Here is a 22,301-nt window from a genome sequence, read left to right on the forward strand (position 1 = left end):
AGTATTAAGTAAGTAATGGGTGCACTTAAACCTGCACCTATTGCTGCTTGATGTGCAGCACTCAACAGGGAATGTTGAAGAGCAGCATGATGGACCAATATATTCCTAAATATCGAAATGTCCTGAGTGAAGTTATAAAAATCTAATTAATAATAAATGAGTAAATAAGATCCCTGCCAGAAAGACTGAGGACATGTTTGTATAACTTCAGTGATGCTTGAGAACAGCGTCATTATATTTACTTTATAATTTCGATCTGATTCGAGCATCAAGTCATGAAATGTAAAATCCAAACCGTACTTGGTCTACATGTCTGTGTTTCTTTCACTTTCTCAGCTCCTGAAAATCCCTTGGGAGGGTGGGGGGGGGGCTCCACACTCGGTACACTCCACATCGCTGGATCTTGGCGCGGACCGAAAGTGGCGGGCTGATGTGTCTGCTGCCACCGTCCTGCTGGACTTCTGTCTGTCTGGACTTCTGTGGAGTCCACAGCATAGTGCCCTTACTCAGGCCCCCCACTTCCACTTGCCCTTTTTCTTCCCTCCTGTGCTAATGCTTCTCCCTTTCTTAACCAGCACAAGTGCCTTGTCACAGGATGTGTCTGTAATCTAGCCAACCCAAACCCACTGTTACTCTGCAAGTCTACATGAAGGCGAAAAACAGTTTTCTCTTAGGGTGACAGATATTAAATGTGGAGCCCGGCCTGGCCTCAAGTGAACGTAGCTGTGTGGGACTAAGGGAAGAGGTCAAAACTAATCAGTTTGTCTGCACGCTGCCCGACTCACTCGGTTATTTTTCTCAGTCTTGGCTGCTTGTCGTCTAAATTGGATTCTAAGACTGTTTTTGCTGTGTTCTGACTGTCCAGCTGTGGTGGTTATTAATGTGGCCGCTGAGTGATGGCAAGGGCAGTTGCATAACCTGCTTCATGACCCGAGTCACAAGACGGGCAAGCAAGTCCCCTCCCTCCTTTGAATCTTTAATGAAGTTGTCTTTTTAAGTTGTGAAAGTGAATAAATTTTATTTAGATATGACTGATTATCAAAGTTTTGTATTGTGAAGGAGTTATATATAATCTCACTAGCTGCAAATGCAATCCACTGTTCTTTGACAATTTTGGAGGTGATTTGTTTTCACTGTCGGGACAAAACCCGTCTGCCCCGACTGTCTATGAACGTGAACATGACCTCCAGTTAAAGAACAGTCATTCATGAAAACTAGGGCTGTTCTGTCCATGAAGTCATTTTCTTTGTTTGTCTTTTACTGATGTTGGTATAATGGTTATGTTTTGATGTTTATTTAAATATATATTTATAAAGATGCGCTGTGGTGTAAGAAATCATTCTTAGATATTTGAAGCCCATATTTGACAAAAAACTGGGTGGAAAGGATTCCTGAATGGACGGTCGGAGTCGTGCTCAGCCGACTGCCGCCTCGCAGCTTAGTTTGACTGGTCGTCCTTGTTAATCAGTGGGTCTGATGCTGTTCAACATCTGTCAGGGGGTAGATTGTCACAAGGAGACAAGGGAAAGGGGGGCGATTACAGTGAGGCAGATGGCCATCTGGCCCACTGTAATCACCCCGAGATTGAAGAATAGATTTGTCTCCAAAAAGTAATTTAGAAGATGGCCGTAATCCAGGCTTGATGATAGCAGAGAGAGTAAGCTGACGTCACTGATGTGATAAGGAAGACTCTGTGCAAAGGACTGTGCAGCAGCTTGTTGGCTACTTTTAGCCTCAAGAAGCAGCACCAAAATATCCTGTGCAAATAGAAGCGTAGAAATGTTGGAAGTCTGTCCTAGATGGTTTAAACCGTAGTCACTCAATGTCCCAAAACCCTTTTTAAAAAAAAAAACAAACTACTGAATGTCTGACCGGTGGAACGTACCCTTGGTAATATGTTCAGTCCTATTCAAGCATCAAAATAAAAGCGTGACTGAGTGGCACCGTTCGTCTTTACAGCTGGACTCCCACAGGTGCAGCTTGTGATTTTGTTATTTTTGAAATGAACACAATTTATGATACAGCCAAGCACAATCAAGTCCTTCTTTCTTTAAATGGTTGACTCTTATGTGAATAAAAGCTCTGTTTTACATGAATGTTGGTGAAGGCCCACAGGACGTCTGTGGGTGAAGAAAATGCTGCACCGCTTGTTCGTCCCTTGAATTCGAGCACTGATGGCGTGTGAATCCTCCTCTTTTTCTGTTTTTGTTTTTCTCTTCATGAACTGTGATTTATGTCCAATGAATGAGACTTGTTGGTTTGTTTTCTTCGTCCTGCGCTGGGATAATTTTTTCTTTCTTTATTGTATTTTTCTTTTGCCTCTATTGGTCAGATTGTGTTTATGATTTGGTGAAACATCAGTACTTGAAAGTGCGAAACTGCTGAACCTCAGGCTGTGTGGATGTTCGTCAGCTTTTTTTTTTTTTTTTGTAGTGCACTAAATTTTTGCCATCAGTGTTTATCTTGTTTTGTTTTTTGTTTCAGATTGTATAGTTTTTGATTTTTATTCATTCTTGCTTTTTTTGTACCTTGACTTTTTTGTAAATCTGTGTAATTTTACCAATGATTAACTTCAGGCTCTGAGTTGTACCAGCGCACACAGAGCTTTGCAGAAGTAACGTGGTATTTTCACTCTGCTCGTCATCTTACACTTACTTGAAAATGAGTTCAATGTGTGCGCATTTCGGAGGTTTTTTTTTTTTGTTTGTTTGTTTTTTCAGTTTTTGTTTTTTCATCCCCCTGTTCCTCTGATTGCAGTAAACCCGAAATGAGTAGTGTCGTTCAGTGGAAGCTTTTCCCTTTTGCTCTTTTTCTTGCACTGGCTCCACCCAGACGCCTTGTTTTTTGCTGTATAGACTACAACGGCTGACACGATGATCTGTCAGAGCAACAAAATGATTTATCATAGTTTAATAAAAATCTATGATGGCACTATATAAAGTTAAATGTTTTCATTTGATTTTATGTTCTTTTAGTTTGTTACTTCAAAGGAGAGAGAATCTTTCATTCTACAGTCACGTCATATTTTAAATATCGGTAAGTTTTATAAAAATCATCGGGTCTTTACCAAGGTCTTCATATCATTTAAATACAGTCTCGTGTGTGTGTGTGTGTGTGTGTGTGTGTGTGTGTGTGTGTCTCATTACAGCTGCTTAATTATTTACAAAAATAAGCCAAAGTGCAGTAGTGTGTGGAAAAACTAAGGACTTGCTGCTTTCAAAGAAGTGAAGAGGGTAATGTAGCAGCTAGGTACTGCTAATCAAAGGCATTTGATTTACTGATTATCCAGAAGTGTGAGCATCTCTGCATAAAGGAAAGAAGCAACTGCTGTTGGGAAGGAATATGTAGTTACTTCCAAAAACTCCAACTTCCAGCATTCCACACTGGGATTATTTATAAGTGGAAAAAACATTCGGGACAGGTGCCAGTCTGTCTTAGAGTGGACGTTTGAGCAAATTCAGACTGAGGTCAAACGATGCAGTTCTAAGAGAAACCACGACCAAAGACATGAGAGCTACGTTTCAGGCCTGAGTTGATGTGTTACATGTTAAAGTTTAGCGCAAAACTTTGGAACTATGAAAAGGTTGCTGGGAGAAGGCCTCGTGTCTCCTGTGCACTGTACAGTAGTTTAGGTTTGCAAAGCTGTATCTTAGCAAACCACAAGACTTCAGGAACAGGACATATGAGACCAAAGTGAAGATGTTTAATGCACAGTGCTATGTTTAACAAAAACACAGCCCATGAGCACAAACACCTCACACCAGCTGTCAACCATGGTGGTGGAGAGGTGATAATCTGGGTTTTGCAACCACAGGACTTGGGCTCCTTGCAGTCTTTGAGTCAACTCTATGAATTCCTCTGTATACCAAAGTATTCAAGTCAAATATGACGCCATCTGTCTGACGGCTAAAGCTTTGCTCAAACTGGGTCATGCAAAAGGAGAATGATCCCACTGTAGCAAATCTGCTACAGACTGTCTGAAAAAGAAAAGCATCATCGTGCTACAATTACCCGTCAGAGTCCAGACCTCGTCTTTGGGTGGAACATTTATACTGTACATAAACGAATGCCCGCAAATCTCAATGAAGTGAAGCAATGTTGTAAAGAAGAGAGTGGGCTAAAAATCCTCCACAGTGATGTGAGAGTTTGATAAAGTCTTACAGAAAATCATTACTTTAACTTTTATTGCTGCTAAAGGTGGTTCTACAAGCTGCTGAATCATGGGCTGTGCTAATGACGAGCTCATACCTTTCTATGCTTATTCACTCCATTTGTCATTTCATTTGGTAAAAGCTTTACAGCACGATTCTGATCACCAACCTGCTCAGACTAAAAGCAAGGCAGGAAAGACTACTCAGAAAAACACCAGTGTTTCATGGTTGAAGTGGCTTAAAGAAAATATGCTTTAGAACTCCAGAGCAAATAAAACAGGCGATGAGTGTGAAATTAGTGCTTTCCTAGCTGAATTTCAACAAGCTAGTTTTCTTTTGCTGCCTGTCACAAGAAAATTGGCCGTTCAAATCTGCTTTATTGGAGGGCAGCATTTATAAAAGGCTTCTTTATAGGAAATGATCAATTTAAATGTAGAGAAGAGTTTATTTCCAACTAACAAGAACTTATTAAGAAGTATTTATTTTGACTTCCTTTTTCTATTTAGGGGAAACCGCTTCGAGGCCGTGATTCAGCACCTTTCTCTTTCGCCTGGATTTATTGTTTAACCACATTTACTGGCAGCTTCAGCTGGTACTTGAGGAAATTCTCCTTTTATGGCTTCCTCTAAATGAAGCTCGAATCAACGCAATGCTCTTATCATCCATATGCCACGTGTGAGTTTCGGAAAGCCCCCACAACCTAACTTTTCCGTCATGTCACACAGAATCCAGGAAGAAATAAAGACGGCTTCCTGTCCAGACAAAGGAAGAGCTGGCTTTTATGGTGACTGTTTAATGGTTACATAGGGCATGGTTTGTTTTTTAACTTGACAATGAGATTACGCTTTGTTTTAATTAGCATAAAAGGATGTGAGTAGCTTTGTGTCTGTCTGAGGCTTTAGAAACTTAATTTGTGATTCAACTTTGTTCAAATGATTTATTTTCCAGAATCATGATCTGAGTTTTTGTTTGTTTTTTATTTAAAGTTTGTAGAAAAGGTCTTAAGAAAACACTTTACACATAGTTTTTCATTGACATACTGGGAACACTTCTTCATGCTGCCAGACGGACATTTGCAAAGCAAAGTTCAACTTTCATGTGCCAGCGTCTCTGAGCTTTGCTGGTTGTGTACAAGTAGACACAATAAATTAACCCAGCTGCGCTCCAGTCCATTGAGCCTGCTAGAAAGCAAAAATCATGTCTAATTTCAAAATACAAGCGCAGATTAAAGTGCTGAGATTCTTCATCTTCTCTGTGCCGCTAAACAAACACAGTGAAGCTGGTCTCGCTTCACTGTGTGGTGTTATTTGTAAATCAGTCGTGTCCACAGACTGTAAAAGATGGATATAGCTGCTGGTTCGTGGTCTACCATTGAAGCCTTTAGTTTTATTTTTTATTATTTTAAGTATACATAATGAGTGGCTGTGATATGACAAGACCCACTCAACTTTAGAAAAATGAGGTAATAAATCAGGTGAGAAGTACGTAGTTCTCCCTGCTGGCTAAGGCGCATCCATGTTGGCTTCACTTTACAGACTGAAGCTAGTCCATCCTTTATCTACAGTTTATGGTTGTCTGTGTGAACAAGAAATTTCATCTCATTATAACGTAACAAAAACAAGCGATGTCAAAAATTCTTGTGCCCTATAACACCATAATAACATGTCACTGGTGAAAATGGCTGCAGTCAGTGTTACTTTACGGGCTGTTTGCCTGCTTGCAGTTTTTTAAACCGCCACTGGGAGGCACTGAAGTCAAATGTCTAAAAAAAGCTTGCACATAGACGCTTTAAACTTTGTGGCTCTTTTTCAAATTGAAAATGTGAGGAGCTGTTTCTGTGTAGCAATAATAAAATACACTTTTAGGACAATTTGGAAATAATAATAATAATAATTAAAATGTCACACAACAATACAAATGTATCATACACAATATTCTAAGCATTTACAAGTGAAGTCCAGGTAGTTTCAATGTTTATCCCACCAGTTTCTTGAACATGGCACTGGTGATGTTGGGGTTGGGGGTGGTACTGATGGTGAGTTGGGGGCTTTCGCTGAAGCAGCGCATATTCCCAGTGCTGAACACGCACTGCAGAGGCCACAAAACAACCGCAATAAGCAGCACCAGGAGCAGAATGAAGAGGATCATCTTCTTGCAGTCAGCCACTCTGTCCACCATAGTGAGATGCTGCTGTGGAAGCTCGGGAGCAGTGTCCATCTTGGAGGACCCAATGTCAATGCAGACGCAGAAGGCCGTAGGACTTTCGGGGTCCCCTGAACTATTATGATTCTGCCTGCTCTTGTAGCATAGCCTCTCCCCCTCCAGCCACACCGGCTCCTCCTGCTGCTGGTGGCTGGGCAGCTCGCAGAGGACCTCGCGGCTGGTGGCCAGGGCCGGGGGTCCTTCCTTTGGCAAAATAGTGGCCTGCCGGCAGATGGGGCAACGGATGTCTAAGGTGGGATTTTTGTTGTTCTGGTTGGACAGCGCATTGAGGCGGGAAAGGCACTCCAGGCAGAAGGTGTGGGTGCACTGCAGCTGCTTGGGTGTTTTGAAGACATTGTCGTAGGTGTTGTAGCAGATGGAGCACTCGGGCTGGTTTGCCATTGACACCTTCTTTTGCAGCTCTCCAGCGTCTTCCTGGGAGGGTATCGTCACGTGCCAAACCTGCTGGGTATCTTCCATCTTTAGAGGTCTTTGACGTCCTTTGTCAACTCTCCTTTTGGGCTCTCAGGTTGTTGTCTTGGTCTGTCCTCAAGTCCCTGCTGGAGTGAAATGCATAGTTTAGTATTCAGAGTTCTTAAAAATGCCGTAGAAATTGCAACAGTTTACAGTCATACTGGATAAATCCTTAGTGTTCATAGCCTCACTTGGTGCACTGATAATATTACAAAGTTTAAAGTTTTTATCCTGTCAAGGAGTATTTCGGGAACGATGCATAACGGGTCAAATATGTTGTGTGATAAGGCAGCATGCACAAACATATAAGTCAGTTAAGTGACCACAAAATGAAAAGAAGCCCTCCAGCCCCTACACAGTGTGGGCAGTGCTGGAGGTACAGCGCCAGTCATGACAACATTTTGATCAGGCCTCAAAAAAGAAAAGCCAAAACAAGCCAAAGACCTTTAGTTCTGCTATAAATCATAGAACTTATTAACAGCTGCTGAATGCACACTGTGTAGTTTAGTGTTGTAATGTAGAGGGAGTGAATGACTCAGTCTTCAGTAAGCAATGAAAGCCAAGGATCTCTTGTTTGTTATTTGTCAAACGCTGTTTGTTGAACATCCTGGTCAACGCCTACGGGGTTATCAGATTTTCACGCTGGGTGAATGACTTCATTGTGGAAATGTAAAGCGTGGGGACTCTGGGTGCTCGTGTGGGGACTCGTGTTGAGTCACCCTGATTGTTTTGGGAATCCATTCCTGTTCTGGGGTCTCTGCAAGACTGTTCAGTGTATTATACAGCATCTCTCATCAGCTGCAGTGAATATTAAAAGAATCTACATTATCTAACCAGTTTTGATATAATTGTTTAAAACTGGTGGGAATAAAGCGGCTCCACTGAAGGCTTGAGAGCCTCCACACAGAGAGCCTTCTTTTGGTTTGTACTTCCTCTTAAAAAACGTCCTGTCATCACAGCTCACATGCACCACGCTGAGCTTATCTTGTTTGGCTTTTACGACAGATACTGTCTCCTTCAAGTTTTAACTTCGTCACCTTTTTTTATATCACGTCTAACTGCCTGCTGAATAGTGACTCATAGAATTTGTTTGGATCCTTTACCTGTCTTTTTTTGTATCTTTGTGTTTTATCTAGTACTTTGTTTTATATTTTATTAAAACATCTGATGAACACCCTCTAAAACAGCCGAATGGATTATTTCTTTACTCTTCTGGAAATATTAACCGATTCATTGATGTGTGAAAAATGGGAGAGTCTCAAAATGAATCCACAATAAAAGTCCCTATTCCATTCAAACTCAAAGCTTTATATATCTTCCTTGGAAAGAACCCTAATGTTGTAGTTTTGGTATTAAAAGTCAGTCATTTTGAGGGTTTCTGTGTGTTTGTGGATTAGGGATGAATGATGTCAGCACAGGTGTTCTCCTCTCTGTGCCCCGAGGGCCGGTCTTGTCCCAGTTCTCCCATCTACACAAAGTCCCTGCTTGTTCTCCACCTAATCACTCCATCTACCCTTCACATTCCTGCACAGGGAGCTCTCTCCCTCCACATGTCTGCTGAATGCTTCAGTAGGATGAGGACAGATTTCTCGGTATAATTACACCCGTCTTATCAGTTTAAAGACTCCTTTAACCGCGGATTCTGAATCAATTACACTCGCTTTCAAATTGCGGTTTAGTTGTCGGGCATGCCCCTTTACTGGACGCCTGTGTCGCCGCAGTACGAGGGAGACGACCTCCAGATAACACTCCACAAAATGACACTTATGCAAAACAAGCAAACTTTGAACATTGTAAGGATTTAGCAAATATTTAAACACCTACTTAAAGGTTCATATGTGGCTAATTATTGTATTTCATGTATTTTAAAGGCACACTGAGTCAGGTCAAAGTCTTACGAAAAGAGGAAAAGTCGTTTGACGATCCCACCCAAGCCCCCTGCCTCTACAGTAATAAAGTAGCTAAATTTGAACTGATTGGCTGGATGTGACATTTCCTGCTCTGTTTCCATGTCTGTTAATCTGGTAACAAACTTGTTAAACTTTTACAGGTTTCAGTCTGGTGGCTGGTCAGAAGGAATGCACTGAGGACACTTCACAGATTAGTCTGACTCTCTGACCTTACAAATTTCATTTAGAAAGAAACATGTGCTCACAGGGACATTGTGTTTGTTTGGTTGTTGTTGTTGTTTTGGTAGTTGAATCTGTGGAATTGCTTCTGGAAATTTCCTGCAAATATTCTACTGTTAATGTGTAAAGATTGTAATACTTCAGAGTTTATCATTAGTCACGTAGCCCCTGTGGGCTCTGTTTAAGTATTAGTAGACTGCCCTAGCACACGGCTTAAGCAATACACAGTAATAAGACAGAGTCGGTTAAACTTTAGAGATATCAACCGCTGTGAGTCCATTTCACTTGCTTTGGTGCAAAAGAAAGTGACAGCAGGTGCACTACAGAGAGAACAACACAACCTCCCCCCCTAACAAAAGGAAAGGTTTTGCACTTGGCGTCCACAGACCATTTCTTTCTCCTTTGCCCTCTTGATTTTTAAAAAAACTACAGCTACAAACTGTTACACGCCCTCATTCAGAGGAAAAGCTATAAAAAAACTGATATTGTTCATCAGGTCAAATATTAACTCAAACTCAGTCATTGCTCAACTGTTAACACTTCAAAACACCACTAAATCTCTTTGTCTTTGCGCAGTACTTTGCTTTGACCTTCCCTTTGCAATCACACATTGCTGACCAGGTGCACAAGTTTTTTTCTCCCTTACCCACCCCACTGACACAATTCTTTTACAACTTATTTGTGTATTACTATCCCATCCCCCTCCCACCCACCCAACTCGCTTCTTTGTGTCAGGCTCAACTGTATGCGGCTCAACTGCCATCTCTAGTGTTGCACTACCTGTTCTCCATTTGAAAGGTAAATGTAACTTGACCTGCCGACAGTTTGAACTAGGGGCGGCTGTAGACGGTTTAACTGATTGTGAGATTAGGTTGAGGCAAAAACAGATCTGTTCAGCAGGTAGCATGTGTACGCGCAAAGGACAATGCAGGAAGCAGTAGTGCAGACATCTGATAAACTGGATACACAGATAGCCACTGGTGAAATGTGCCTGCTGCAGCAGGAGATCATGAACATGTGTTGTGACGGTACCACTCTTTGCATCTCAGCAGTTTGGAGATGAGATAACACAGCCTCATTTGTCAAAGACAGCCTGGAGTGTGACTTTGTTCAATTTAAGGGTAATAATAAATAATCAAATATGGGTACAAACACTAAAGTGCAGCATTTAAAGCCTTTTAGTTTAACATGAGTGAGCTCCAAACTGTTTAAAAAATTGCCTCAAAACAGCATGAAGAACAAAAGTTCAGTTTACCTGTTAGATGATGAAGATGTGCTCCTGTCTTGATCGCGGTGGGCCGAGCTCAGCTCACTCCCTCAGAGCTTGACAAAGCATTTTTCTCTCAGTCAAATTCAACTGACTTCCAAATTCACACCAGGGAGTTTGGGGTGTTAATCGTGCCTCTGCTCAGGTTGAGGTCCTCCTCCGTGGTGTTTGTTCGAGTGGGTGCGTGTTCAGAGGCTGAGTAGTGGCTCGCTGTGTGAGAGCCAGTTCTGAGTTGTCCCTCCTCAGTGTCACCTGTCAGGCTCTGTCAGCTCCCCTTTTTAGCCCTCTATGTAAATGGCCTCAACAGAGTTTTGGCCTTGAGGCGGGGAGGGAGGAGGAGGAAGGGGAGGAGGAAGACGGCTCACAACTTCAGGGAGAGTAGTACATATTACTGGCCTGTCTTTTTATGTTCCTTCATGCCTCTTTCTGCCTGTGCTCACTGTCTCTCCACACATAAAACAAACATCTATAACCTACAGCACACTAATCACACTCAATCTGATATATTATTGACGTGACTGCAACATTCATTTTCTTGTCAACAGCACTCAAATCTGTGCCCTTAAAACAAAAACCTTTAGGATTGACTTTTTCAGAGAATAAATAAATGCAAACAGAATGAAACTGCCTTTTTTTTACACAACCAGTGTGCTTAAGATACACAATACATATACAGGTCTCATTTCCATGTAGCCACTGATAAGGCGACAGGTGGTGATAGGGGAATATCTTCCCGCCAGAGCACCGCTGCATATACGAACAGGCTCTCGCTCCACTTGCAGTGCTGCTGGTCAACATTACAAGCCGTTATAATTCAGCCTGATACATTTTCCAAAACTTTCCGAGCTACACTTCATTAAGAAAAGAAAACAAAAATGACATCATGTTTGATCTCAGAGGGCGAGATTGCCATTAAGGAGGTCAGAGCTCAGAGATTAGAAAGACTTCTCTTCAAATCTGTATTTGAAAGACTGTCAGGATATTCATTCAGCGCCTCTAACAGGATATAAACACAAAAGTAACAACGGCATCCACCGTGAAGAGGCTACTGCTCATTTATATGACTTGAAGGATGTGTGTTGGGTGTTTTATTTGATTACTCATTACATCTTATGGAAATGAATAATGGCTGTTGGCCATTAGCAATAATATGACTCTGCAATAACAGCTTCCTAACTGACTCTTTAGTTATTTAGTAACCCAAGCACAAGTACTGCTCTATCGTATCAGCAAAGTCATTTCTTGGGAACTAAGCAGAGCGGACTTTGACGAAGGAGAAGGTGTACAATCAGATGTTTTCATTGTTGTTTTTGTTTAATTCCCTTTCCTGGAATCCATGTATTGGGCCAAATAATAAACATGCCAAAGATTTAGTGAGAGTGTAATGCTATAGTAAATGATGTTGCGCGATGGATGGCAGGGAAATGATACACGTGAGAAGGGAATGTGTTTGTGCAGACAGGCCATAAAATGACACAATGTTGACTGTCTGTCCACTTGAACTGACAGTTACTCAAACAATGAATATGATAGTCTCAACCTCTATGGCCATGCCTCCGAGGTCAGAATCTCCTGCTGTTTCATTTTAGTAGGAATATGTGCACAGTGTTGGTGGTAAGTGACATGATTATTTTTAATTAACACTGAGGATTCTCAGATGTGCCTCCTACTGGATTTGTAAACGTTCACATCTACAGCTTGCATGAATTTCGTTTTCCACTTTCCTGTCCATTAATTTCCATGAATCTCTGTCCTTCATCTAGTTCAGAAAGCAGCACATAGGGATCTTAATGTTTTACCAGACTGCATGACGTCACTCCAGTCCCCAGAGTTTCTCTCCAGTGGCTCCCTGTGCATTTCTTTAAGTTTGATTACTTATAAAGAAACAAACTGTCCCTAATGTTTATGGTAGTTTTGTTTTAATGGAGAGAGACAGACTCTCAACCAAATATCCAGAAAAGTAAAACAAAACAAAAGGTACTTGATCCCCTGGATCCCACTGATTGGCTCTGTGCCCATCTGATCCACGCATAAAAAAACACTTGTCCACAGAAACAATTTCTCCCAGGCCAAAGATCTGTCAAAGGACATAAGAAGCAAGATTGTTGACCTTCACAAGGCTGGAGTGGGTTACACCGCAATGGACTGTAAAGCTCGTCTCAAGGACCTGCAAATGATTCTGAGAAGGCTTGGGAGAAAGTCCTTTGGTCAGCACAAGGTTAAAAAAAGGGTTTTCTGGCATCATCTCGACCATCCCCACAGTCAAGCATGGAGGTGGCAACATTTTATTTGGGGGCTGTTTTTCTGCTAAGGTTACAGGACAGCTACACAGCATTGAGGGGTTAACGGACATTATCATGTATTGTAAAATCTTGGACAAGAGCCACCTTTCCTCAATCAGAACAGCTCTCCCGAGGGTTTCTTCTCCAAGAACTAAGTCGTGTTTACCTAATTTGCAGTTCGGATACTTTGACTGCAGTTTCTAGCATTTGGTGGAAGTGTCAGGATGAGTTGAACTTTAAGTTGAGCAATTTTACAATGAACTCAAGGATGTGAAGAAAGGTGACATTCAGCAGAGAGTCTTCTAGTAACAGGTTGCTCTAAATCTGACATTTAGTTGCAATGAAACAATGATTTTTTTCTCTCTCTCTTCCCCTGTTTTGTTTCTCGTTACCCTCTCTTCCACAGCTCTGCAGGTAGCTCCAGTTCTGGAACTACCTGTTCCTGGTTTGCAGTTACTGGTCACACCAGCCTATCAAGTGCTTCTATTTGTTTTCTGTCTCTTTGCTCTTTTTCCAGCTCCTCACTTTCCCTTCATCCCAAACTGGTCGAAGTAGTTTGTTGCCCTTGCTGAATCTGGTTTTGCTGGTAAAATACAATTACAGCCACCACTAATTGTACATGATACTGAAGACACTGTAGGGATGGTGCAGTGGTTGGCGCCATCCCTTCTCGTTGCCTGGGGCCTCTTTTTGTGCAATTCATACGTCATCTCCACAGATGTGGACGTGTGTGTTCGGTTAATTAGTGCTGGTCATAGATGTAAATGTGAGAGCGAATAGTTGACTGGTGACTTGGTGCACTGGGTTTCCCCAGATGACCCAGTTCAGTGACTGCTTTGGTAATCCATTCCCTCCATGATTGCTAAAGACGGAGCCTCTATCACGTCTCAGCGTGTTCCTTGGATCACCTGACTCCAAGTAGCTTTAAAAAACAACTGCTAGGAAAAATAGGCTCACATAATTTTTCTAGCATGGACAGTGAGTTATTTGTGTGTTCGATAAAGACATATTAAGTACAACTGCTGTTAATATTTATTAGTTTACATGGTTTGCATTTGTCTGTGATTTTGATGAAGGTCAGACGTCACTTTATGAATAACCCTCGGATAAATCCTTTTAAGTACGAGCCTCTGTTTGGCAAGGTCTGAAGGACTGAGTCATTGGATTTTGTTTGGATCTTGATGACCCATTCATCTGATTTTGCATCTTCTATTTTGACTATGTTGATGCTTCAAGGACAGCCTGAGTCCTTTTTATCTAATTGGAGAGATAGTACATACTCATGTGGAAGAGAGAGTAGACACAGGAAGGCTGTGGAAAAACTCTCATTGGAAGGATACCTGCCGCAATACCTGCACTCATCTCTTTCATGCTTCGTATATGACACGATTATGGAGTTTGAGAACAAACGTATGTAACAATGATCAGTGAAAACCAAAATCATTAACGCTTTGAGGTCTGGATTTAAGTTAAAATAAAAAATGTATTCAAATTAAAATTTTATTAAATAAAAAATACTGTTACAACTAATTAATGAAGCATTCCTGATTTTAATTTTTCTTATCAGTACAACAGGGGTAATATGATTATGCGGACAATTTAAATGACAATTTAAAGCTCCGTGTAATTTTGCTAACAGCACAAGGCTTCTGGAGACTGAACTTAACAAAATTTGCCAAGAAGTGTTTTTGAAACTTTTGCCTTCTTTTTTCTTCTTGTCTTTACTGTCAACAAGTCCGATGACAGACCTGAGAGAAGGTCACTGCTGAAGTTAAACTTCCCACATCCAATAAAAATGTGAAGGGCAAACAGACCAGTTACGTTTAAATTTGGGATAAAGGTGTTATATTTCCACTAACATGGATGTGTTAGAGATCTGGGGACAAAGCTTTGACAGGTTAGGTTCAAAATTACTTCAAACCAAAGCAGGTAAACAAGAAAACAAATAATTTAAAAGGGTGTGTTTTACAGTTGACTGTAAACGTATTACTTATCTTTATGACTTCAAAACAGTCATAGAGAAGGAGGAGTTTATCCTCTCCAGTTTTCCTTGTTGTCGTCACTGTTATCGAGAAAACGATGGCTCTAAGGAGGATGTTTACGACTTCCTCGGAGACTCAAATGAGCCATATAAAAACAGATCACGTGCTGATCAGATTTTCCATGGGGGATGGAAACTCTGTGCATAGCTTTCCAAAATAAAGAATAACTTCTGAACTGAGTTCAGTCAATATTTCTGTTTGGTGTGAAATTATAATTTTCCATCATACTCTGACCTTAACTGACAACATGCAGCATTAATGGACGTACTTATGCCGACACAGTATTATGCATTACAGCAGATGGGCCAAATGACTTTTGGAAAATGATATGTTGTACAAAATAAGCACCTGCTCAGACACACACACACACACACGCATCTTTACATTTTCCACAAAACTTATTTACAAAAAATTAACCAACAATAATGTCTTTTTTTCTGCGCACCACCAGGAACCTCTAGTAAGTATGTGTGTATTCTGGCAACATTAACGTTCACTTTAAAGTGTCCGTTAATGTTGCCAGAAATCGTGGAAAATTAAATTGATGGGTGGAAATTCACTTGGATTACTTGGAAGGAAAGAGAAAAGAAATGTAACTGATTTAAAATTACTTGTCAGTTAGAATCTGATGAGAAGCGTCGTCACAGAGCAGAATCACAGATGGATGTGGGAGGAACTGATTGAATTTCCAAGGTCTAGACATTAGTAGTGTCTATTTGTGAACTTATCGAGATTTTGGAGGCGATGCACTGGGCAACTGAACTAAGGTGGAGATGGGGAGGCGGAGGACGATACTATTTAAAGACAGTGGTAGATCATGATGACTTTTAAGTCTAAGAGACTAGGGGCTGATGAGAATGTGGGTAGACAGAGTAGTAACACTAAAAATTTGAAAGAGCTGAATTCAAGTTACAGCAAAACAGAAGAGATGAGAAAACCAGGGCAGCGATAACACCTCATATTACCAACAGCATTGTAGCTAGAACACAAGAATTTAGATGTTTCTTATTAAACTTTGATAAAGTGAGTTTTGCTCATGAAAAGAATAAATAACCACAGAGAATATAAGCTGATCAACTTTATATAAATGCAGCAGAGTACTCTTTGTAGTCATACTTTTGAAAACAATTATGGCATTTGATTTTTTCTTTTCTTTTTAAAAACTCCGTATGACCTCAGGAGAACTACTAATTCTACTAATTCATAAGAATGCACTAACCTCAAAGACATTTATATGGTACAGGTTTACAGTCCCAACTGCAAAGTTTAACATTAAAAGAAGAGAGGGCATCTGTCTCCTGAACCCAAACTGGGAGCTGAAAGCTCTGCCTCCCATTCTACTTTTGGAACCCGTAGGAACCACAAGTAGTGCTCTGTTTGGACGAGGACAGGTAGTCTTGTGATGCAATGAGGCCTGCTTATTAGGACTCTGTAATCTTAAATATTCAATTCAATTCAATTTTATTTATATAGCGCCAAATCACAACAAAAGTCGCCTCAAGGCGCTTCATAGATACAGAGAAAAACCCAACAATCATATGACCCCCTATGAGCAAGCACTTTGGCGACAGTGGGAAGGAAAAACTCCCTTTTAACAGGAAGAAACCTCCGGCAGAACCAGGCTCAGGGAGGGGCGGCCATCTGCTGCGACCGGTTGGGGTGAGAGAAGGAAGACAGGATAAAAGACATGCTGTGGAAGAGAGACAGAGGTTAATAACAGATATGATTCAATGCAGAGAGGTCTGTTAATACATAGTGAGCGAGAAAGGTGACTGGAAAGGAAAAACTCAATGCATCATGGGAATCCCCCGGCAGCCTACATCTATTGCAGCATAACTAAGGGAGGATTCAGGGTCACCTGGTCCAGCCCTAACTATATGCTTTAGCAAAAAGGAAAGTTTTAAGCCTAATCTTAAAAGTAGAGATAGTGTCTGTCTCCCGAATCCAAACTGGAAGCTGGTTCCACAGAAGAGGGGCCTGAAAACTGAAGGCTCTCCCTCCCATTCTACTTTTAAATACTCTAGGAACAACAAGTAGGCCTGCAGAGCGGGAGCGAAGTGCTCTAATAGGGTGATATGGTACTACAAGGTCATTAAGATAAGATGGGGCCTGATTATTTAAGACCTTGTATGTGAGGAGCAGGATTTTGAATTCAATTCTGGATTTAACAGGAAGCCAATGAAGGGAAGCCAAAACAGGAGAAATATGCTCTCTCTTTCTAGTCCCTGTCAGTACTGTTGCTGCAGCATTTTGGATTAGCTGAAGGCTTTTCAGTGAGTTTTTTGGACATCCTGATAATAATGAATTGCAGTAGTCCAGCCTGGAAGTAATAAATGCATGAACTAGTTTTTCAGCGTCACTCTGAGACAGGATATTTCTAATTTTAGAGATGTTGCGCAAATGGAAGAACGCAGTCTTACATATTTGTTTAATATGTGCGTTGAAGGACATATCCTGGTCAAAAATGACTCCAAGGTTCCTCACAGTGTTACTGGAGGCCAAGGTAATGCCATCCAGAGTAAGAATCTGGTTAGATACCATATTTCTAAGCTTTTCAGCGCCGAGTACAATGACCTCAGTTTTATCTGAATTAATAAGCAGAAAGTTAGCGGCCATCCAGGTCTTTATGTCTTTAAGACATTCCTGCAGTTTAACTAATTGGTGTGTGTTATCTGGCTTCATGGACAGATAGAGCTGGGTGTCATCTGCATAGCAGTGAAAATGTATGCTATGTCTTCTAATGATGCTGCCTAGGGGAAGCATGTATAATGTAAACAGAATTGGTCCTAGCACTGAACCCTGTGGAACTCCATAATTAACCTCAGTGTGTGAAGAGGACTCTCCATTTACATGCACAAATTGGAGTCTATTAGATAGATATGATACAAACCACTGCAGTGCAATACCTGTAATACCTACAGCATGTTCTAATCGCTCTAATTGGATATTATGGTCAACAGTATCGAATGCTGCACTAAGGTCTAGCAGGACAAGCACAGAGATGAGTCCACTGTCAGAGGCCATAAGAAGATCATTTGTAACCTTCACTAAAGCTGTTTCTGTGCTGTGATGAACTCTGAAACCTGACTGAAACTCTTCAAATAAACCATTCCTCTGCAGATGATCTGTTAGCTGTTTGACAACTACTCTTTCAAGGATTTTTGATATGAAAGGAAGGTTGGAGATTGGCCTATAATTAGCTAAGACTGCTGGGTCTAGAGATGGATTTTTGAGTAAAGGTTTAACTGCAGCCACCTTGAAGGCCTGTGGTACATAGCCGATTATTAGAGATAGGTTGATCATATTTAAGATCGAAGAATTAATTAATGGCAGGACGTCTTTGAGCAGTTTTGTAGGAATGGGGTCTAAAAGACACGTTGATGGTTTGGAGGAAGTAATTATTGAAGTTAACTCAGAAAGATCAATTGGAGAAAAAGAGTCTAACTTAACATCAATGGTACTAAGAGTAGCTGTAGATAATATTACATCTGTGGGATGATTATTGGTAATTTTTTCTCTAATGATAAAAATTTTATTTGTGAAGAAGTTCATGAAGTCATTACTAGTTAACGTTAAAGGGATGGTTGGCTCAAAAGAGCTCTGACTTTTTGTCAGCCTGGCTACAGTGCTGAAGAGAAACCTGGGGTTGTTCTTATTTTCTTCAATCAGTGACGAGTAGTAAGCTGTTCTGGCTTTGCGAAGGGCTTTCTTATAAAGCAACAAACTATTTCTCCAGGCTAAATGATGATCCTCTAAATTTGTGACACGCCATTTCCTCTCCAGATTACGAGTCATCTGCTTTAGGGTACGTGTTTGAGAATTATACCACGGAGTCAGGTACTTCTGATTAGAGACCTTAGTTTTCACTGGAGCTACAGTATCCAGAGTCGTACGTAGTGAGGAGGTGAAATTATTAACAAGATAATCGACCTCTGTTGGGGTAGCGTTCAGATAGCTGCTCTGCTCTGTGTTGGTACAGGGCATTGACGATGATAACAGTGGCTGGATTATATTCTTAAACTTAGTTACAGCGCTTTCAGAAAGACATCTACTTTGATAAAGTCCACTCTCCACTGCTGTGTAATCAATTATTGTAAATGTAAATGTTATCAGGAAATGATCAGACAGGAGAGGGTTTTCAGGAAACACTGTTAAATGTTCAGTTTCTATGCCATATGTTAAAACAAGATCTAGAGTGTGATTAAAGTGGTGGGTGGGTTCTTTTACATTTTGAGAGAAACCAATTGAGTCTAATAACAGATTAAATGCCATGTTGAGGCTGTCATTTTTAGCATCTACATGGATGTTAAAATCACCCACAATAATTATTTTATCTGAGCTCAGAACTAAATTAGATATAAAGTCTGAGAAATCAGACAGAAACTCTGTGTAAGGCCCAGGTGGACGATAGATGAAATATGAATGTGGGGTTGAGGCTGGATTATTCATGGGGCAAAATGGATAACTTTCTTGAGACCACAGATCATCAGGCGGATGTATTATAAAATGTGGGAACCACTAATATAAGCAAATATGATTAATGAATCTTCTTTTTTACAAAATCCTGAGACACTATCTTGGAAAAGATTTCTTGTCAGGATTTAGTTTTAAGACCATTGAACTGAATGGTTTAAAGTGAAAAACAAAAGTCCTTTCAGTATAATGTATTGTTTTGAACACACTACATTATATTGTGCATTATAAGTGAAAACGACTCTTGTGAGTCCAAAAAAAAAAAAAGTGGAAGGAATTCATTCAGATTCATTGTGGGTTTGGAGTCATCAGGGGCTCTCACAGTTTAATACAACCCCAGGAAACTGTTATGGGTGTACATAACAGTAGTGGAGCAGTGAAAGTAGCAACTGAATACAAGAAAGTAATCAAATATTAACTCCAGACTCAATGAAAATGAGAAGTCTACACAAATAAAATTCTCATGGGGTTTGGGTACAGTCTTCTCTTTCTTGTATATCACAGTTTTCAGTCAACTTGCCCACCTCCTGAGGACACACTGTACTTTGATATATATATAAATATTGCCTGGATTTCATAGGGCCAAACCCCAGAAGGAAAAATAACACGATTCACCAGCACCTGATTAAATGAAGTGACTCCGGGTGTGTTCACTCGTGCTGTCACTGACTTCTATGTTCCCAGTGTGCTCTTTCATGCATCACAGTGTGAGTTTAGCTGTTTTAATATAAACTAGTAATAAATGTATAAACTCTACTCTCAGTGCATGTGGTGTAGCGCTGTTATGAACAACTATTGCTGTCTCATAGCAGGTCTCATGTCTCATAGCGCTGTTGTAATAGTAGCACAAACAACATAAGCATATTATTAGTATTTGCATTTTAGCTTCATTGTTTGCATCTACTCTATTTATGAACGAGGTGATTTCTATGAAAATGAAGAGTCACAGCTGCTGGTAAACAAAGTAAATATCTGGATTTCTATGAAAATCAAACAAGTTGCAGCTTCTGGTCTCGTCAAGGTCGAGAAACTTGCTAGAGTGTCACAATCAGGCCCAGATAAAGAGAGAATTCACGGGCAGTTTCGCCTGTGTGTGCATCCTGTGAGCACTTCAGAGGCAGCCTCTGAGGCACGGCTTTACAAAAAAACACATGAAAACGTAGAACGTGGAATTTCACACTTGTACTTCAGCTGTGCTTTCTTTGGGTAGACGTGAAATAATGACTACCTGCAGGTGATTAAAGACGTCTCAACGGGGAAATGGATGGAACGCTTTCCAAGTACCACAGTTAATTAATTTTACTTAATTGCTTTCAATCACTGTGAATATTCATCACCATGTCAGAGATGTGTATTGTAGAAGGTGTAGCATTAGTACATAGTAGCAATAATAGTGAACAAATTAGTAGACTTGTTTAGTAGCAGAGTGGATTTAAGACTTTAACACCACCAGTGGTGTTAGAAAAGTAGCTTTGGTGTTTTGGTGTTTGAACAAAGCATGACGTCATTGTCTCAAAAGTGCCTCATAACGGCTTCTCTTCATTGACTCCCCATTAAATTCAGAATCAAATTTAAAATCCTTCTTCTCATATACAAGGTCTTGAATAATCAGGCCCCATCTTATCTTAAAGACCTCACAGTGGTAGGTTCCTAGGATTTTAAAAGTAGAATGGAAAAGACAGCCTTCAGCTTTCAGGCACTTTTTCTGTGGAACCCAGTTTGGAGCTGGTTCACCTCTTTTCACTCTCCGTGCGTTTATACACCACTATGCATTTAACCGTTATTTATTATTAATCTCTGTCTTTCTTCCACAGTGTCTGCCATCCCCCCCTCCGGTTCTCCCAGAGGTTTCTTCCTGTTAAAAGGGAACTTTTCCTTCCCACTGTCGCCAAGTGCTTGCTCATAGAAGGTCATCTGATTGTTGGGGTTTTCTCTGTTTAATTACTGGACCTTTACTTTACATTATATATCACACCTTAAGGTGACTGTCATTTTGATATAGCGCTATCTAAATCTAATTAAATAGAACTGAGTTGAATTGAAAAAATGGTAAAATGAATATATATGTTGCATTATAATGGAAAGAGTTTAGAAGATCAAATTTCAAATCAAATACACAATTGTATCCCAGTGCCATTTTTCTTGTAAACATGAAAATATCTTTGCAGATCTATTTTATATGTATTGGCTCTGATTTTGAGTTGCTGGAAGTAGATCACTGGAACGTGCAGACACGAACAAATATTCAAAAGTAGGTTACAGTCAAGTGAAGCGAAAGGAAACTGTTTATCTTTGAGCAGTAGATGTAGGCAGATTAAAAACAATGTGTAAATTTGCCTGTAGGACATTCCAAGACTGGTGATTTTAGTTTGCTATTGTCCATAAATTCCATGGGAAAACGGCAGCAACGTGTTTCTCTGTATTTTCCTCTGAACGCTGAATCTCAATGTTCTTACTGATTATCAAGTAAATATTTAAACAAGAAATGCCTTGAGTGACCTGCATATTTATGTAAATGGTGCAGTGCTTGGAGCCCTTGCAACACCTTAAATTCTTGACAAGTTTATCACACAACTATGTGACACTGTGTAGCATTTATCTACACACTGCACAACTCAAATGAGTGCAATTCAGTCTGTTAAAAATCTGAATGTATGAAAATAAACTTAATTATAATAATAGCTGTAATCTTTCACATCAGGTGTCTTGCTGGCAATTTTTTGCACATTTTGTCTGAAATAGGGAAAATAAACTCTTGATGAACTAATAACAGCCACGTCACACTTGACACTTTCGTTGCTGTTAGGCTGTATGTTGGAGCTTAGAGCAGAAAGACGTGGAAACAGCGCCCCCATATGGTCATAATCCTGATGTACTTGTTATCGTTCGCCACGAAAACATCACGTGATTTCATTCACCTGACGACTGCCTCTTAGGCCACGTGTATCATCCCAGCAAACTCGTCTTACCCTGCGTTATATTTCTATAAAAGCAGAAGAATGTTATTCACCTCTTTTGAGGCTTGTAATCAGTGTGAATTTCATATATAGTGAGTACATTTAGGTCAAAGGAACAAACATTTTACATGAAAAAAAAAAGAGCAGAATAATGTGTAAAGAACAGAAAGATTTTAAAAATCTATGTGCTTTGACTATGTAATATAGTTCCTAGAAAAGCAAGGCCCCTTATTGCCCAACTGCCCTGTTAAATCGTCTGACAACAACCTTAAATGCAAAGTTTGCATAAAGACACTACAAAGCCTAGATAACACTAGAATTACA

The 22,301-nt window shown here is 40.3% G+C and overlaps 2 protein-coding genes across 6 annotated transcripts in view; one reads left to right on the plus strand and one right to left on the minus strand.

The window, feature by feature from the left end:
- The window catches only part of ptpn11b (protein tyrosine phosphatase non-receptor type 11b), a 42,789-nt gene extending 37,017 nt beyond the window's left edge, over positions 1-5,772 (plus strand). For 3 of the 4 annotated variants that reach the window (XM_085147124.1, XM_085147125.1, XM_085147126.1), the window contains exon 16: positions 337-5,772. The gene's annotated coding sequence lies outside the window, so the exon portion shown is untranslated. The remainder of the gene's footprint in view (positions 1-336) is intronic. The other variant, XR_014871678.1, reaches the window with a different exon arrangement.
- rnf223 (ring finger protein 223) lies at positions 1,904-12,591 on the minus strand. Of its 2 annotated transcripts, none has more exons than XM_085147129.1 (2): positions 10,212-12,591; positions 1,904-6,910 (listed from the first exon to the last, which is right to left on the minus strand). In XM_085147129.1, the coding sequence occupies exon 2, from the start codon at positions 6,831-6,833 to the stop codon at positions 6,126-6,128; it is 708 nt and encodes a 235-aa protein (XP_085003255.1). In that variant the 5' UTR covers positions 6,834-6,910; positions 10,212-12,591; the 3' UTR covers positions 1,904-6,125. The 2 variants fall into 2 exon arrangements, with proteins under 2 accessions (XP_085003255.1, XP_085003254.1); XM_085147128.1 differs by having other exon boundaries at positions 1,904-6,913; positions 10,212-12,590.
- Positions 12,592-22,301: the final 9,710 nt, after the last annotated feature.

This window comes from Neolamprologus multifasciatus, chromosome 20 (genome assembly GCF_963576455.1).
Source record: "Neolamprologus multifasciatus chromosome 20, fNeoMul1.2, whole genome shotgun sequence".
Classification (NCBI taxonomy): domain Eukaryota; kingdom Metazoa; phylum Chordata; class Actinopteri; order Cichliformes; family Cichlidae; genus Neolamprologus; species Neolamprologus multifasciatus.

What these genes read in the sequence shown, in the direction of transcription:
- rnf223 (XM_085147129.1), bottom strand. Translation starts at nt 6,833, where the DNA reads ATGGAAGATACCCAGCAGGTTTGGCACGTGACGATACCCTCCCAGGAA.